The sequence below is a fragment of the Ochotona princeps genome, chromosome 13, assembly GCF_030435755.1.
Source record: "Ochotona princeps isolate mOchPri1 chromosome 13, mOchPri1.hap1, whole genome shotgun sequence".
Lineage (NCBI taxonomy): Eukaryota > Metazoa > Chordata > Mammalia > Lagomorpha > Ochotonidae > Ochotona > Ochotona princeps.
In genome coordinates, this window is record NC_080844.1 from 60,650,851 (window position 1) to 60,669,321 (window position 18,471).

At 54.4% G+C, this 18,471-nt stretch overlaps 1 protein-coding gene across 2 annotated transcripts in view; it reads left to right on the forward strand.

Annotated features, from left to right (window-relative positions):
• The window catches only part of GRK5 (G protein-coupled receptor kinase 5), a 190,466-nt gene that overhangs the window by 150,191 nt on the left and 21,804 nt on the right, over positions 1-18,471 (forward strand). For both annotated transcript variants that reach the window (XM_058671570.1, XM_058671571.1), the window contains exon 4: positions 3,986-4,063. In XM_058671570.1, the coding sequence (XP_058527553.1) occupies positions 3,986-4,063 (78 nt within the window). The remainder of the gene's footprint in view (positions 1-3,985; positions 4,064-18,471) is intronic.

Genomic DNA, 18,471 nt, shown 5'->3' on the forward strand with positions numbered 1-18,471 from the left:
ACCAGTGCTCCTGAGGACCCCATGCCAAAGGTTTTTGGTGTTCCCTATGATTTTTGTGATCCCAAGTGAGAAGAATTCTCTGCTGCTGTTCCGTGAGCTGTCCAAAGGTATACCAGTGACATGTTCAGGGGACTGTTCAGCCTGGGCAGGTGGGGGCACAGGCTCTGGGGCTGACACCAGGCCCACGGGGTGCCCGCTGCTGCAGGACTTGCGCGTGCTGGCTGGGGAGCCAAGGGGAACCCTTCAGGTATGCGTGCAAAGAGGCATTCATAAGAGGCTGTTGGCAGTACTTCCGCTCACTAGAAGCAAGGGAGTGGCTGATGGTGCCTTGGAGCCAGCAGCACTTTCCAATCTGCAGGCTCTGGGAAGGGACTGACTGAGAAAGTGGCAGATGGCAGAGGCAGGGTCTTCAAAAGAGGAAGGGAATAAGCCAGGCAGGGAATAAGCCAGTAGGCAACAGCCGTGACGTCACTCCCTGTGTGTCCACGACAGGGAGAAGAAGGGTGGGAAGACTTCTCCAGGCAGCCGTATGGTCAGCACAGGCAATATGCCTGGGCCGGTGTGGGTGGATCTGGGTGTCTTTCCAGAAAGGACCCTGGGAGCCATGCTGCCTTCCAATCACGTCACTGCCTCTGCCTCGAGGACTCTGGGAAAACTAACCACATTGATAATTTCAGGACCTGGAGGTGACAAGACTCCTGGCACTTCTGACTTCAGCTTCCTGCTGGGGCCAGGCAAGGACTCTAGGGAGAAGATGACATCTAAAGTCAGGCCAGAGCCAAGAGAAATTCAGCTTGGACTCTGCCTTGACGCCAAAGCTAGCTCCTTGAAAAATGTGGCAGGTTTTAGAAGTTGTCAGAGGGGAGTGAGTGTGAATGGCTAGGCTGTATTTTCTCTGGCATTTTCTGTGCCCAATGACGCAGGGAGTGCAGCCAAGAGATGGAGCCGTTGTAGACCAGGGTGTCGTGGGCACAAACACTCAGGCATCAGCAACCTGAGGTTTTGCTCTCCGTGTTATAGCAGCATGCCCTACCTTTCCTTGGGCCAGCCTTGGGTTTTGCATAAATCACATCACATTTGTGGAGAGAAGCCTGTACTTTATAGTGAAAGCTCCCTCCATGTCCTAGGCAAGGGGCTTGCCTGAGCCGAGGTTGCCTGGTGATTCCAGCCTCCTTTAGTGCATTCTGCCTGCAGCATCTGTGGGTGCGGCCAGGAGCCCCCACCTGGAGATAGGGCCCAAGGTCACTTGCCCGGTGTCTGGAGCCTGGCTGCAGGCCTTCCTCCTCTCTGTCTCTGTCTCGTGACACAGATGCTCCTCGGGCAGCCAAGGCCTGTCACGGACTCTTCACAGAAAGGCCGTTTGACCCTGGGCTGGGGAGACCTGTCCCATGTGTTCTGAGCTGTCTCCGTGGGAAGCCGTGCGCCCATCCACCTGGCTGGGCTTTTGTCGGGAGGCCACCAATCTGAAAGTGATGCTGTTTGTCTAGCCAGGGTTTGAATCTCGGTGTGTTGCAGAGGCCAGCAATGATCCGTGGGCCTTAGAGACACATGTCCTTACACACAACCAGTATTCTGAGCTGCCCCTCAGGCTTGGCCCTTTGCCTACAGCCTGGGCCCTGCAAGGCAGGCAAGCTACAGTCCCGTGGCGCTCCCAGGGGCAAGGCGTGCTGGGTGCTCCTCTCCTCCCCCTGGAGAAGGGCAGCCCATTGGCTCCTTAAAGGACACAATTGCCAGCTCTGTCACTTAAAAGCCCTCTTGTACTTGAACTTCTCGGAGTCTGTTTCTCCATATGCAATTTGGGAAAAATAATTCCCACTGTGGGAGGTGAGGCTGTGGTCATTGCCCCAGGTGGCGTGAGAGTGTGTGTGTGTTTGGTTTTAGGGGTTTAGTGGAGAGCATAGAGGGGAAAAAAATCATGAACAGAATCACGAAGGAGCCACTTTCCTTAGTGTGTGTCAAAAATCAGCAGGGCCAAGTGCTGCCTGTGCTACTGGCATCCCCTGTAGGCACTTGTTCGAGTCCTGAATGCTCCACTTTTGATTCAGCTCCCTGCTAGTGCACCTGGGAAAGGAGTGGAAGATGGCCTAAGTGCCAAGCTCCTGTATCCGTGTGAGAACCTGGAAAAAGCTCCTGGCTCCTGGCTCCAGACTGGCCCAGTTCTAGCTGTTGTGGCCATTTGGAGAGTGTACCAGTGGATAGGTCTCTATCTCTGTCTCTCTTTCTGTAATGTTGCCTTTCAAATAAATAGTCTTTAAAACAAATAACCCTCACTCTTTCAAGGCTCATACTGGGAAGAGGCTCCAGGGAGAGTGGTTCTGACCCCGTGGCACAGTGAAGTCCGGAGTCCAGCACACCTGTTTTTCTCTGTCAGGGCCAGCTGTGATGAGGTCAACGCCTTTCTGGGCCTCAGTGTCCGGCCCTGGCATCCTTCCAGAACCACTGTGCTGTTGCCTGAGATCCAAATGACTGCTCACTCTTCTCCTTTGGAAAAAATACAGGGTCTTAGCTGCACGCTAGAAGAGATGGAGGCTGGGTGTGGCTTCTCCCTTTATCTGCCCCCTCCCCCCAGATACAGGAAGGAAAAAAGAGAATGTGGAAATGATGATCTCACCCACCTTTCTGTAGCCCTTGACCCTAATCACCCTAATCAATGTAAAAATCATTAAAAATAAAAATATTTAATAATTTTAGAAAGATGGGAGACAAGGAAGCTCACTCACTCAGCCAGCTCTGTGGGCACCCTCGGGCTGCCTGAGCTCTCCCTGGATCCATGGGGGTCTCCTGGACTGGCCTGGGGCACGCAAAGCTGTCTGGAAGAGGGCTGGTCTCCTTAGTCCCCAGCAGAGGTCTGGAGAAGGAGCTCCGCTGTCTGTGCCGGCCAGTGCCTGTGTGTCCTTTAAAACAGCTGTGCCTGGGGATTGAGGCCGAATCCTTGGGTGGTGGATTCCAAAATGGTAATAAACAATGTGCAATTAGTTCCTTTGTCCAAATGAAAAAGGCGAGCTTGCTCAGGCTGCTTGTTAATTCCAGGCCTTTCATCCACTTGGCAAGTGCGTCAGACGTGAGCCGAGGAGCCCCCCTTGGGTCCAGGGAAATGAAAAGGCTGGGTTGCAGAGCCTCACGCCTCCCAGCTCAGATCCCTCTGACGTGGCTGGGGATGTGAGGTCCTACACTCCTTGGTGTGGCCTTGAGCAGGATCTGGGCTTGCAGGTTTACATTGCACTCCTGGTGCCATGCTCCCATGTGACTTGGGCCAAGTCACTTAAGCTACAGACCCTCCCGATCCCCAGTGACAGATGAGCAGGTTTTATAGCAGCCCCTGCCCTCCCACAGTACTTTTGTGGCTCTGATAGAAACCTCTAGAAAATCTGTGAAGGTAAAGGTAAGGCAGCCAGAGCATTGCACTTCCAAGCCAGGTGTCATCAATGGTGGTGACAGTGGCATCTGTCTGCAGTGTCTGTTACATGCCAGGCCCGGGCTGGGGGCTTCAGCCCCTTCCATTTGCATAATCAGTACACACGGCAGTGCCAGTCCCATCCGTATTTTATAGAAAGGTCAAGCTCCGTGGCTCAGAACACACAGCTTGGGAGGTCTGAGTGACAGTTCCTGGCCTCCAGGGTGATGGCTAGTGGTCTCCTTTGGCTCATCTTAGTTGGTGGTCCTCAGCCCTAGCTGCTCAGATGCCAGGCATCATGGCCCCCCAAGGAGGGCTGAGTCTGCAGCGGGGCCAGCCCCAGCATTGGCATGTGGCTCCCCGGGGGTCTCTTTGTGGTTCGTGTGGAGCAACGCTCTTCCAGAACTGGTGTGCTCAGAGAAGCAGAGCAGTTTGGGAGTGCCTTGGCCAGGTTTCCTCTGCTCTTTTTCTTCCTCCCCTGTGGAAAGAAGGGCTTGTGAGGGGCAGGGTGCTTACAGGGGCCTCTGAGAGTCAATATTCTGTGAGATGCTCATGAGGAGAACTGCCACTCTTCTCCCCATTTTGTTTTAGGCAGAATATGAAGTCACCCCGGATGAAAAGCTGGGAGAGAAAGGCAAGGAGATTCTGACCAAGCACCTCACCCCCAAGGTAAGACCCCTTCAGACCCCATCTTAGGAGGCCCTCATAACTCCTGCTGCAAGATGAAGGGTCCCAGGTGACTACCAGGGAACATGGGATCTGGGAGGCATTGGGACGTGGCAGCCTCATTCATCTAACCCAGAGCGTGCCTGAGCCTGGTGGGGCCAAGAGATAGGGCGTCCCAAGCCAGGCTTCCCAGGGGACATGGAGTCTGCTTTCTGGGACCCAGGTCCCTCCAAGAGCCTGATGCTACCCACCCTGCCCACCCTCATGATTGTGGCAGGACAGGTGGCCACCTGGCTGTGGCAGGGTCAGACTGAGCAGGAGTGATTGTGAGAGGTTGGTGTGGCGGGGCAGGGGCGGGGTGGCAAGCTTTGTCAGCAGAGCACACCACCCATGGCTACAGCAATCAGGGGAGCCCACAGGAGAACGGGACAGCTCTGAGGTGTGTCCCCTGCGTACCAACGGGCAGGCCTGCCTGCTGAGGGCTGAAGGAACGAGGCCCTCAAGGCCTGGCGCCTCAAGGACCTGCTCCTTCTGAGGCCAACTTGCCGGGGCAGTGAGCCCGCAGCCCATGCTGAGCCACACCCCCACTCCCTCCCAGAGTGGGGTCTCCCCGCCAGACCCCTCACCGAGGCTTTCACTGGGCAGTTACTGGTGGGCAGCACCACCTGTCCAATTCCCCACCAAGGGTGAGTGGGCGCAGTGGAGAACCAAGCATGTGAGAGTATTGGGTGAGTAAGTGAGTAAGCTGCAGCTTTTTTACCCCCTCCACTCTCAAGCAGGGACCACTGTCTGTGTGTTCGGCACTGACCACACAGCCAATACTGTGGAATGTCTTATAGATGATGTCGGGCTTGTTAGTTCCCGGGAGCTGGCCAGAGGGCTAGCCAGACAGTCCAGTCAGATGTGTGTGCTGGGCCCTGCCAAGATCTGGCAGCCCACCTTTCATCACCACAGACCAGGAGTTATGCAGGTGACAGGACAGGTATCCCGAGGAGGGGAGGGTCACTCTGAGCTAGGGAGGACTGGGTAGTTTTTCTCAAGATTTATTTTACTTGAAAGTCAGAATTAGAGAGAGACAGAGAAATTTTCTATCTGCTGGTTCACTCCCCAAATGGCCACAACAGTCAGAACTGGACTTGTCCAAAGCTGGGAGTCAGAAGCTTCTTCCAGGTCTCTACATGGGTGTAGAACTCAAAGGACTTGAGCTTCTGTGCTGTTTTCCCAGGCCGTTAGCAGGGAGCTTTAACAGAAATGGAACAGCTGGGACGTGAACTGACACCTGTATAGGTTACTGGCACTACAGGCTGAGGATTAGCCACTACACCAGCCCTAGGCTTTATTTTTTCTTTGAGATGTATGTATTTGTTTGAAAGACAGACACACAAAGAGAGGAACAAAAAAGAGAGAGGGAGAGAGAAATCCATGACTTGGGTCTTCCACATGGGTGGAACGCTTGGGTCATTGCCTTCCTAAGTGTATTAGTAGGGAGCAGGATTGGAAGTGGAGCAACTGGGACTTGAACTGGGGCTATACAGGATGCTGGCATCATAGGTGGCAGTTCAAACCACTGTGCAACAGCGCCAGCCTCTGGCTGTATTATTATTATTGTTATTATTATTTTAATACTGACCTTATTGAGGCTCTAATTCACAACCATCAAATTCACCTTCTCAAGGTTTGCAATTCAGTGATTTCAAAAAATGTTCAGGGCCTGGCGCAGTAGCCTCCTGGCTAAAGTCCTCGCCTTGCATGTGCCAGGATCCCATTTAGGCACCAATTAAAACTGCTCCACTTCCCATCCAGCTCCCTGCTCATGGCCTGGGAAAGCAGTCAAGGACAGTCCACGGCCCAGGGACCCCATACCCGTGTAGGAGACCCAGAAGAGGCTCTGGGTTCCTGGCTTTGGATTGGCGCAGCTCGATGGCCATTGCGGCCACTTGGGGAGTGAACCATCGGATGGAAGGTCTTCCTCTCTGTCTCTCCTCCTCTCTGTATATCTGGCTTTCCAATAAAAATTTAAAAATAAATCTTTTTTTAAAAAGTGTTCAGTCATGTAACCATCACCATAGCCTGATTCTTGAACATTTTATCACCCTAAGAAAATATTCCATCCCCATTGGCACTCACTCCTGGTCCCTCTTTTCTCCCAGTCCTGGCCACCATCTGCTTTAGGTCCATGGGTCTATGTAAATGGAGCACCATGTGGTGTGTGGCATGGTGTGGTGTGGTGTAGCGTTTGTTCCTTTTTATGACCAAATGATGTTGCCTGTTGCCTGGAAACGCCAAGCATATTTGTCTTGTCCTCAGTGAGTGGACACATGGCAGGATCTGTCCCTTTTGGCTGCGTTGATTTATGCTGCTGCGACCGTGAGGCACACGTGTTTGTGGGGCATAGGTCTTGCATGGTCCTGGGTGCGGGTCCAGGAGTGCAGTGGCTGGTCGTTTAAGACCACGTCTGTCTGCTGCACTGTTTGGAAGCGTCTGAGGACTCCCCTTCCCCACGTCCTCATCTACACTCGCTCTTTCCTGTGTTTCTGCTTTTTCCGTCCCGGTAGGTGGAAGGGTAGCTGGGTGTGATTTTTACTGGCATTTCCCTAGTGACTAACAGTGCTAGACATCTTTTCCTGTGTTTCTTGGCCATTCTTTGAAAAGTGTGTGTTCCAACCCTTTGCCCGGTTGTCAGGGTTTTCAGTCGGGTTGTTTTGTCTTCACTGTTGAGTGGTAGGAGTTCTAAGTTGGGGGTCAAATCCCTTATCAAAGTGTTGTTTTCTCCTAGCCTCTGAATGGGTTTTTTTTTTTTTTCACTTTCTTGATGGCGTTCTTTGAAAAACAAAGATTTTTGATTTGAATGAAATTCACTCTTGTTTAACAGAAAGATTTATTTTCTTATGTGAAAGGCAGAGTTTCAGAGAGAGGTGGGAAGGTCAAGTAAGAATGCCAGAAAATAACCGTGTAGTTCATGCTTATGGCTCAGTATGCTTGCATTACATCTTGGAACTTCATAAGACCTTCTCATCATCCTTGGAAGTGACAGGCTGACTTCCACATCCTGTTCTGGCAAGCCGGGGAACCCCTGGCTGAAACTTCAGGCTCACCCCTGGACCTCACTTACCTTAAGGGAAATAGCCTGGAGTCGTTGTAAGCATAAGTCCATCCCAAGGGCTCCAGGCACCCCCTCGCTTCCAAATACCTGCTGTGTCCTCTGGTTGGGTGTGGACATCCAGGTGATGGCCCTGGGTCCGGCTTTTCGCCTCTGCTGTGATGGCTCTGCCTTTCCCACAGCACCCAGAGCAGCATTCTCTTCTCCTGCCAATGAATGCTGTGAACCAGCAGAGGGAAGATGTGGTTGGGACAGAGCTCCCTGCTCCCTCCTCCATTTTCTCAGGTCCTGACTGTGCAGGTTGCATGGAACACACCTTGAAAACTACTGAGTCTGATAACTTTGTGGTGTAACGATTTAGGCCTCAGCTTGCCATTCCAGCATCCCTGATGCTCTAGCTCCCATCCCTGCTAATGCACCTGGGGAAACAGAAGATGGCCCCAAGGCTTAACTCCATGCTACCATGTGGGTGACCTGAATCTCCTGGCCATGACCCAGCTGTAGCCATTGCAGCCATCTGGGGAGTGAACAGCAGATACAAGATCGTTCTGTCTCCTCTCTCTGTAACTTCAAGTAAATTTTTAAAAATCTTTAAGAAAAAAAAATACCTATTGAAATGCTATAGCTATTTAAAAAAATTCCATTAAATAAACAAAACAAAACAAAACTGAATGAATCCAAGTTCTCCCTTTGCTGGATGAAAAAAAAAAAAATGAAACCTGGAGAGGGCCAAGACCCACATGGTCACACAGCTTGGAGGAGACGATGATTGAGTGTTCCTTGCTGGGCTTTCCACAATCCCATCCTAGAACCGTGGCGGGAGACCTCCAAAGGAATGCTTCCTGGCCAGAAACCCTCTACCCTGCAGCTGGCCTGCTGCTGGGGCAGGTTCCTGGTAGGTGTCCACATGCCCAGCCACTAGTGATACTTGGGCCAAACCAGAAAGGCAGCTGGCACCAGACATTCCAGTGTGAACACTGAATCATTCATTCTCTTACTCTCCCTTACGGAGGGTGAGTTTTAATGGGGAGTGGTGGCAGAGAGTAACGTTAGTTTAGCACGCACTGTGTACACCATCAGCTTATTTCAGCTTTGCAACCAATGCTGTGTAGTTTACACAATTATTCCCAGTTTAAATGGGACAGTCAGGACGTTTTCACTTGCAATAGTGAAGCTAGCAGGGGAGAGCCTGTAGTGCAGTGGTTAAAGCCCTGTGTGAGACGCCTCATGTTGGAACACCTGATTTAAGCCAGCTCCCTGAACATGAACACATGGGTCTGAGCCACCCAAGTGGGAATTCTGAGCTCCTGGTTTTAGTTTGGCCCAGCCCTGACTATGGTGATCATTTAGGGGATGAGCCAGAGGGTGGAAGATCTCCGTCACTCTGTCTCTCTGTCATTCTACCTTTCAAGTATAAATAGATAAATAAATAATTAAGTAATTTAAGACATTATGCTAAGTGAAATGAGACAGACAGGAAAGGCCACACTTTATACTGCCCAGAGAAGAGGGGTCTGAATTAAACAAAGCTGTAGAGACAGACAGGAGGTTAGTGTGCTGGGAGGACAGGAGCGGGGAGCTATGTTCATGTTCATGGGGTCACTCTTCAGCAGGACAGCGTATTCTGTTCGGGATGCTAAAACATGTGGGAAGTATTAGTGGTGGTGGTTGGCAGGGGGTTCCAAGGAATGCCACTAATGGCACTCTTTACAGTGGCTTAAGTGGCAACATTTATGTTGTGTCTTTTTACCACAATCAATGAAAATGACAAGAGGGAAGCCAGGATCGCTGCACTCCCGGTCCATCCATTCAGGAGCCAGTGGTCCTTCTCTGTGCCTGCCTTCTCCCACCTTAGCAAGTTTGCCTTGAAGACATCTGAGATATAGCGAGGCCAACAAGGCCTAAAAATGAACAAGTCCCATAGGCGAGGTGGGCTTATGTCCCAAGGATGTCCACACTGGCTTCCCTCAGCCCCAAGGCCAGGCCTTGGCTTCCGCCCTGCACTCTGCGGGTAGCCAGTTCTCACACTGCAGTTTCTGCGGGCAGAGCTTTTCACAATGTATTTCTTCGAGTCACAGATAAAAGCTTGCACTTACCACCTCATGCTTCCAGATGCCTGCAGTGGCCACCAGCAAGACGAGTGGAAAGTGGGAGTCAGGGACTCAATCCGGGTCTCCCATGTGAGTGGTCAGAACTCAGTCACCCAAGCCGTTACCTTCTGCCTCCCAGCATTCGCTCTGCAGGGAGCTGGAATTGGAAATGGATGCTGAAAACCAAACCTGGGGACTCCAGTGGGGACAAAGAGGTCTTAACCTTTGAATTACTGCAATTATTCTGGTGTTTTGTTTTAAGATTTATGTATTTAAAAGGAAGAATGAGAAAGAGAGAAAGAAAGAGATCTTCCATCTGCTGGTTCACTCTTATATGGCCACAACAGCCAAGGCTGGGTCAGGCCGAAGCCAGGAGGCAGGACCTTCTTTCAGGTCTCTTATGTGGGTGCAGGGGCCCAAGCACTGGTGCCATCCTCTGCTACTTTCCCAGGCACATTAACAGTGGGAAGAGGAGCAGCCAGGACTCAAGCTCCCATGAGATGCCAGCGCTTCATGCAGCAGCTTTATCCATTATACCACAGCCCCCACCTCCGGTGTGGCATGTGTCATTATCGTCAACGCAGCAGCAGCAAGCCCTCCCCAGCCTCTCTCTCTGTCCACACCCCAACTGTGTCCCACTTCCTGCTGACATCCTTGGGCTGGCGTGTTTGGGCTCCTCACCCCTGGCCAGGTCTGTGGGGCCCTTTTCCTCTCTCGTGACCCTCCAGGTCAGAAAGTGGATCTGCCTGTGATGTCAGAGGGGCCACTGTGCCACTGACCCCATTCTTCTCTCTGTGTATGCACATGCGCTCAAGGGTTACCTGCCCCACATACCTCTTTGGAGTTCTGGAGACAGAACCCAGGCACCGGCTTCCTGCGGGCACCCCTGCTGCCCTCAGCCGTGCCCTGGCGGCAGGCGACGCCGGTTCCCGTGATGCCTGTGCCCAGTCAGTTTCCTGTGTGGCCCTCCCCGTCTGCAGGCAGAGGACAAGGGAGTGAGATCACACACTGGATAGAGGGGTTTGTGTAAAAATTCCCAGGATCTTGGGAGGTTCCTGTTCCTCTTCTCACTGTTGCTCCACAGGGGTGACATCGTTGCTGGAAGAAAAGCCAAAACTGAGCCAGGTGGAAACCATGTTGGGAGTCGCAGACCAGGCACTTGGCCGATGTTCCGAAAGATGAACAGTTGGCTGGTCGTGCCCAGGGAAATAGGACCCCTGCCCCCGAGCCCTGAGTACTTTTCACCCTAGCACCACCTCAGCACCAGGGGCCACATACTTCACTTGTATGTGGTTGTGCCAGCCCAGGGCAGAGCTGGCTGTGCCACAGCTCAGGGGAGCTCTGTGCCGGCACCTCAGCTTGGGACAGCCAGCAAGGGCCTGTGCACTGCCTGTGTAAACAGCATCATCTCCGGCTGCACCCTGGGGACCCGCAGGTCACAACTGGGCAACGTCAGGCTGACAGCTCAGCTGGCCCCCGGTCCACGTCTGGCAGGGTGGCGTTTTGTTAATTATCGGCCTCTGCTTTTGACGTAGAGGGTTATGGTCGGGGTCAGGGTTGCAGCAGATCTTCCTGTGTTCTCATTGAAGCTGCCTGGCTCCCAGGGAGCCCCGGCTTCAATTATGTCTGGGGTTTAAAGAAACCCTCTCTGACCTCTTGCCCCTAGGAAGCCTTCATCCTGAGGAAGTGTGGGCTGGGGTCTTTAAACTCAACCTGCTTTTCCCTCCATCAAGGGCCCTGGGGGTTCTTGGAGGGTCAGGGCAGCAGGCCGTGCTCCCCCCACCGCCAGCTTGGTCACTGATACCTGGAGAAGCTGTCTGCAATAGTCCAGATAAGTGTCCCTTTTGCAAACGTGAATTTCTCTGTGTGGAGTCCAGGTCCACTTGGCAGACTTCACCTTGTGCACACGCCAGGAGTTAACGAATGGGAGGGTCTCTCTCACTGCCCAGCCGGGGTCCAGCCTCACTCTAGTCGTGGAGCTGCCTGTGTGTGGCGAGACCACCTTCATATCTGAGCGGCTGCCCAGCCTGGCCTAGTGAGCTGGTCTGTGAAGTCCCTGAGGGGGCACAGAATGAACCGAGGGATGTGGGCGGCCAAGGCTGACTCAGTTTGGACCTCCACTGGAAAAGCTTCAAGCCCAGTGGTGTCCCTTCCTTAAGTTCCATCCTGCTGGCCTGGCACAGCGATCAGCTCTCTGTGGGTGCTCACCAGGGGGACACAGATAAGGAGGAGTGGCCCTGACCTGCGGGCCTTAACCAGGCCGCCAGGGCATCATTCCTCCCTTGTCCTCCCACCAGCCACATTCCAGAGGGCGATGGCAGATCAGACACCAGAAGCCCTGAAGGCAGGGGATGGATACAGGAAGCTAAGGAGACTAAAAGGTGAGGAGGCTTCAGTAACTTGGCCAGTGTCCTCCTTGATAAGAATGGAACATTACTGGAGCCTGGGAGCTCCAGGTTGCTTCTACCTGACCTCTCCATTTACCCAGGCCATTTCTCGAGATACCCCAGCCGCACTCCAGCTTAAGCACCTGTGGCTCAGCACTATGAGCCCAGCACCCTGAAACTTCCTGGTGACTCTGGGGGCCATGTCTATACCATCTGCCTTAGAACCCGGAGACATGGGCCTGGCGGCATGGCCTAGCGGCTAAAGTCCTCACCTTGAACGCCCCGGGATCCCATATGGGCACCGGTTCTAATCCCGGCAGCTCCACTTCCCATCCAGCTCCCTGCTTGTGGCCTGGGAGAGCAGTCGAGGATGGCCCAAAGCTTTGGGACCCTGCACCCGTGTGGGAGACCTGGAGGAGGTTCCATGTTCCCGGCTTCGGATCGGTGCAGTACCGGCCGTTACGCTCACTTGGGGAGTGAATCATCGGACGGAAGATCTTCCTCTCTTTCTCTCCTCTCTGTATATCTGACTTTGTAATAAAAATAGATAAATCTTTCAAAAAAAAAAAAGAAAAGAACCCGGAGACACAGCAAGTTGTCCAGGAGCAGGGAACTGTTCATTTTTCCAGCTTTTACCCCAAGAGTTCCCAGGTCCCAGCCACCAGCTGCCTGTCTGGCCTGGTGTGTGGGCCTCACAGCCTGTCCCCTGAGTTGACTACACACTCACTGCCGTGTGGAGCTGGGAGCACTCCAGCAAGGCCTGCAAGACACTGACATCAGAATAGAGCAGAAGTCACCTGCGCTGGCAAGCCTGGAGCCGGCCCTTATTTCCTTCTGGTGACCCAGGAAAGCAAGCTCTGCCTTTGCCTCTGGTCTGCTCTTGTTTGGGGCTCCTGGATTGTGTCTCCTGCCTGGCCTGGACGGGGAACGGAACTGATCCAGACGCCCACAAGAAGGGCAGACAGCTGGTAGGGGTTTGATTAGAAAGGTGGACACATGGCGCTTGTTTTTTCTGTCGGCCAGACCCTAAATCAACCCTCCAGGGAGGAAAGGCTGCTGCTGTGGCTGCCAATGAACAAACTTTCTCCTTTGTGTTGTGCTCTGGCTGCGTGCTCACGCACACCATACATGCACACACACGAACACACACACACACACACACACACACACCTCCTTGAGAGCCAGGAGCACTTTCCCCATCCTGCTTTCTGCAGCCCCGTTCCTGACCCTGGGAGCTGGCCAGCCAGTTTTGAGGTGGGGAGGAACATGAGGTAAGGGAGTGCCTGGTCCCTCAGACGGTGTTGGAGGAAGCCCCTAATCCCCTGGCCCAGTTCCTCACCAGTCTGGATTCATGGTGTCCACAGCAAGTACTCGCCTCCTAGGTGCCCAGAGGGAAAAGTTACTAGAAGGATGAGCAGGAGGCTTCTGCCAATGAGACACAGTGGTACCTGGGCAGGGGGACCCCTGGTACCAGGACACTTCTCCCCCCAGCAGTAACATCCATACCCCCAACACACAGTTGCTGGCCAAGTTGAGTACTGATCCCCCTCCCTGTCCTGCCTACTAAGAAGAGCCCTGATTGGCCCAGTCACCGAGGCAGGGGTAAACCAGATGGCCTCAGAAAGTGCTCCTATCAGACCCCCTCACTCTCTGCTTCCTCCTTCCCTGCTGTGTACCTGCATGTGGAATCCACCACTACATACACTTGTTCGAGTGTATTAAGCACCCACACATGCCAGAAGCACGAGACATTCATTCCAGCGCTTGGACTAGGCAGGCCTGGGTTTGTCCCTTGGGTCCACCATTGATTGTTCTGTTGCCATGCACTTCTAGAATACCCACTACCCACATGCTGTGTGCACCATTCTGGTGAGACGGGGGTGAAACAGCAGCCCTGCTTCTCGCTCAGCTCCTCGGAGTCAGTTTGCACACCCGTGGCTCTGGAGCAGTGAGCCCTAGCCAGCAGCCTTGCTCTAGAGAGCCACGGAAGCCTGCACAGAGGGCCCAGCACACACCAGCCGCTCTGCATGGTGCCCCTGGCCAGCCCTGAATCCTCCCCTGCCTACAATCAGAGCTGCCACTAGCCTCCTCCTGCTGGCAGGGTCAAGAGGCAGGGTACAAGGCTGGGAGGGCCCTTGCCCAGCCTGGTGCAGAGTAAGAGCTGCTCCTTGATCTCTGCTGAGTGACCACAGCGTCCCCATGGGTTGGAAGGACGGGAATCCCCTGGAGCGGTCACCCTCTGCAGTCTTGCTGTCCCCTGCCTGGCTGTTCCGGAAAGTCCTATGCGTCCATGGTGGGAAAATGCAGATAGTTTACATGGGGATGTCAACAGCCCACATAGGAAAATATACACATCGTTAAGCTCTGAGCACTCCCGTCTGGAGATAGAGCAGGCGGCCTCCCAGGGTGACCTTGTGTCCACTACAAAACCACCACTACTGAGCACTGGGCTTCTCCATGGGCTGTTCCTGAGTGTTGGAGGGGAGTGTGTGTGTGACACTTAGATACATGCTGTGTGTTTAGCACTGTTACACACGATAGTGCTATACACACAGCATGTATCTAAGTGTGCAGTGTGGATGGCATCTCCTTACCCAGTGCCCACAAGCCTCCAAGCAGGGCTTGCTTGTCAAGGCAGAAGTCACATCGTTTGCACACCACCCAGGAGAGAATATGGTAGCCCTGGGGGACATTGTGGAGTGTGGGATAATGCTCATTTGGTCAGATTACCTGGGCCTGAACCCTGTCTGTGCTCGCAGGCTAGCTGTGTGACCTGGGGCAGGCTCCTTAGCCTCTGAGCCTTTGTCCACATCTGTAGAATGGGCACAATAATTGTGAAATGCACTGGAGAGGATTGAACAAGCCCATGGTCGTGGCAGTGCTGATTATTGTCACAGCAGTTGGCTCTGGGAGGGATGAGGGCAGAAGGTTCTACCTGTCTCGGGATGGTCTTAGATGCAGCTGTGCCGGAACTGCCCCCTGAACACTACTGGGGATGAAGAGGACGGGACTAGGTGGGACAGCACCTTCCAACGTAGCAACATGTGGACAGCCAAACCAGGCCCAGGGCTCCAAGGGAGCAGAGGGCAGGAGAACAGAGGCAGTACAAGAAGGCCCTGGGCTTGGTCCCGTGGGCAGCAGGGACCCCTGATGCTGCAAGGGGCAGGAAGTCTCCCTTGGGGGCCATTGAGGCAAATGCACAAGCAAGTGACAGCTGAGACCTGTGAGGAAAGTACCAAGTGGCCCCAGTGGAGAGGAGTTCTCCAACTGGGTGGTGAGGTGGGGATGGAGAGTCTCAGTGGGTTGGGCCATGACTGCCGGGGGTGCATGTGTCCCCATCTGTGAAGTGGGACATTGGGCAGAGCCAACCAAGGACACCTGGTGGCAAGCTCTCTGCCCTGTGTGGCTTGGAGCAGACCCTTCTTGCACTGAGTGGGTTGGAGGCACTGAGCCTAGCGGGGTCCTTTCTGGGGAACCCCCTCTGGCTGCTCACTCCTCCTGTCTGTGGGAACCCAGGGTCTCTGAGCACCTGTAGAAAGGCTTTGTGGGTGGCCTTCAGGCAGGCCTACAGAGCCTCGCACCAGCCCCAGGTACCTCGAAGGACACCAAGCGCACAGGGCTGATCTCATTTCCCCCTCTGACGTCTTGAAGCAAGAGCTCTGATGCCAGGACATGCTGCCGAACAAGGGCCTTGGCCATCTGGAGTTCCTCAAAGAGGCAGATGTCCTTTCCATCCTGCCAGGCACTCACAGAGCAGAGGGGCCAGCGCAGTCCCCAGAGGGCAGGGGACCCAGGGCAGCAAGCAGCCTGCAAGATGCAGCCTCAGGACTGAAGACTCAGTACCCTGCGCTGCCCAGGAGGGGCAGCCTCCTGAGATGGCAGCCTCACTGCCCACCACACCTGTATGTCCCTCTCGCTCTGCTCTGCTCTGCTCTCCTCACCCCCGGCTCTTAGTGCACAGGCCACAGCGCTCAGGTCTGGGGGTGCCCGCCTGGTCCTTGTCCCTCCCAGGTGTATGCATCTTGGCCTCCCTGCCCTTTAAGGACAGGAGGCCCATCTTCCTGTGAGCCTGACTGGTGGTGTCTCCAGGGTGGGCTGCTTGGAAAGGCCATAGCCCCTGGACTCCATTGCGCCACCTTGTGGGCTGACCACTCTGTTGGCCTTGGCTTTGGGTGGAGGCTAGCCTGGAATGGGACTGCCTCCTGCTCCAGGGGCAGTCACTGAGGGCAGGTACAGAGGGGCGATCTGCCTAGGCTTCCCTCCCTGTCTTCTTGCCCTGCTCCCTGGCCCACCTCAATGCCTGAAATACCCCATGCAGATGATTGCAGCTTTGGGTTGAGTGCAGAGGGCTCCTGTGACTTTGCAGGTGTGAGTGCAAACAAATGAGGCTTTCTGCGGGCAGTCTCCCTTAACCACCAAATCACAGCCCAAACCAAGCACACAAGCACTCTGAGCCCACTCACAGTCCCAACACAGCCCTAGCACAAGCCCTGACTTGAGTCCTGGGCTCCCCGCCTTGGATCTGTACCCACCATCCATGCTGTTCCTGGACAGAGGCCCTGGTGTGAACAATAGAGCTCTGGCCTGGATGGCTTGCTGAAGTCTAGGGTCACGGGCAGGGGAGGATGTAGAAACCGAGGTGGAGGAGGGGCTGTGGTTAGGGCCGTGCCCTGCACACCTCCGAATGGCCTCGGGGGCTTCGCTTGGTGTAGTGCACTGCCCAGGAAACCCCCTTAGGCTTCCTCTCCCACTGCCTACAAGCTTCCATTGGGCGGATGACTCCGGAGCACCCCGGGCACAGGTATCAGCAAAGCAGACAGCCTGGCTGGGCTGTAAGGAGGTGGGTGAGGAGCCAGCTGGCAGGGATTCCACCAGATCCCCTTCCCTGGCCCTGTTACCCTTGCAGATGCCCAAGTGCCTTGAGGCCCTCCCGCGTGGCTTCTCTCTGATTGGACATACCATTGCCCCTGCTTCCTCATCCTCTTCCCAGAGGGACTGTCCCCTCCTGGCATTCCGGAGTCCCCAGGATAGGGAGAGCATTGCTGTTCAGAGCTTACTTGACCTGCACACTGTGCCCCCTCCCTTTCGTAGGTTCTCCCCAAGGCCTGAGGCTGGAACGATTTGCCCTGCTGCTTTGGTGGGGGGAGCTGCTAGCATGAGAGGCGGATAGCCACAGGTACTGGCTGTGGTTGCTCAGAACCCAGAGCCCTGGGCCTCACATTGCACCCCAGGCTGTGCCATGCCTCCACATGGCTCTGTTCTTGCCATTAGCTCCTCTAGGCTGGAGAGGAAGGCCCTGACACCCCCAGTTCCATGGATGCAAACACAGCAGCTGCTCACCCCGTACCCTTGTGGCAGGTCTGGCTCCAGTTCCAGACTTACCCTGGCCAGCAGCTTCTTATCCCCGCTTCTTGGCAAGGGCTGCGGTCCCTGGAGCCACTTGAAAGGGGTTGGTTGGAATCACTTAATCTGTTCATGTCAGGCCAGACACTGAGTTTAAGCCAATGGTGGCTAAACCAAAGGCACTATTATCCACTCATTACCTCCTCTGTAAGGCTTGGCCAGCTCCCCAGGGTGATGTGACTGCAGGACCCAGCAGGCCCCTCAGACCCTGGCAGCCCCCACCATCCACTGAGAAGGGAGCATCCTGCCTGCAGGTGCAGTGGGTGAGGAGCAGGAGGCCTAAGGCCTCCCTGCCTCGGCTGTCTCTGCTGGCAGGACCCTGTAGCAGCTAGGGCTCAGTTCACACCCTGGGCATCTCCTGTGAAGTGAGGGGTTGAGAGCCGAGGAGAATACAGGGACCAAACCAGTACCCCACCTCACCTCCAACCAGAACTTACTCAGGCTTCTCCAGTCAGGGCTCACATCCTTTCCTGTCACCTACTAGTCGATGGTGACCTTGGGAGAATCACCCTTTTGAACCTCAGTTTCCTCACCTGCAATGATGGTCACCATGGCCATCCTGCCTTGTGGAGCCATCCTCAAGACACCAGTTGAGCATGGCACCTGGCTGGAGGTAGCCTTCAGTACTCACATATCTACGCCTTTGTTGCCAAGTGTGTTCTTTTGATTGGTCTTAACTATTTGGTCTGTAGTCAGATTTCTTTTGGATAAGGAGAAAAGTTTGCTGCTCTAACACTTTGAGGCCACAGAGTTCTGCGTGGATTCTTTGCTATGTGACTGAGACACTAGAACTCTGTTGCTAGGATGTGGTCTTGTTGGGGCATCCTGACCAGAGAGGAAGCCCTCAGCAGTGGAGGACCACCAAAGTCCCACCCCTACTTCATGCCAACGCCAGGCTTAGCCTGTGGTGGGGGTAGAGGGGTAGGATCTTTCTAAGTTGGAGATGATGAGTGCTGGCAGGGCCAGGGTGCCTGAGTGCCGGTAACAGGGGACCTCACAACTCACACGGCATCTCTGTTAGGTCATACAACCCACTCCATCTTCTCGCTTGTTGACACGTTGAGCACCTGCTCCGTGCCAGCACCATCTTCCCAGACCCAGGCTGCCTGAGGCAGAGCTGTCACAGCCCAAGGTTCCTACAAAGGTTCCACTGTGCTGGGGGAGCGTGGAGTCGGTATATTCCCAAGTGTGTCAGCTGCCAGAATTCCTCCCATTTCTCCAAATCATAGAAGCTAACGCACCCAACCCTTAGTTCCCAAAAGTGACCTTCTCCCGTTGAGGGCAGCTCTGCTGTTAAAGCAGAGAAGAGCAAGGCACAAAACGGCCAAAGTCAGGATCTAGGACCAAGCACCCACACTCACAGCCATGGGGAGTGGGGGAGAATGGAGGATTGGGAGTGCAGCGTTAGGAAGGAGGGCCCAGGGCCAACAG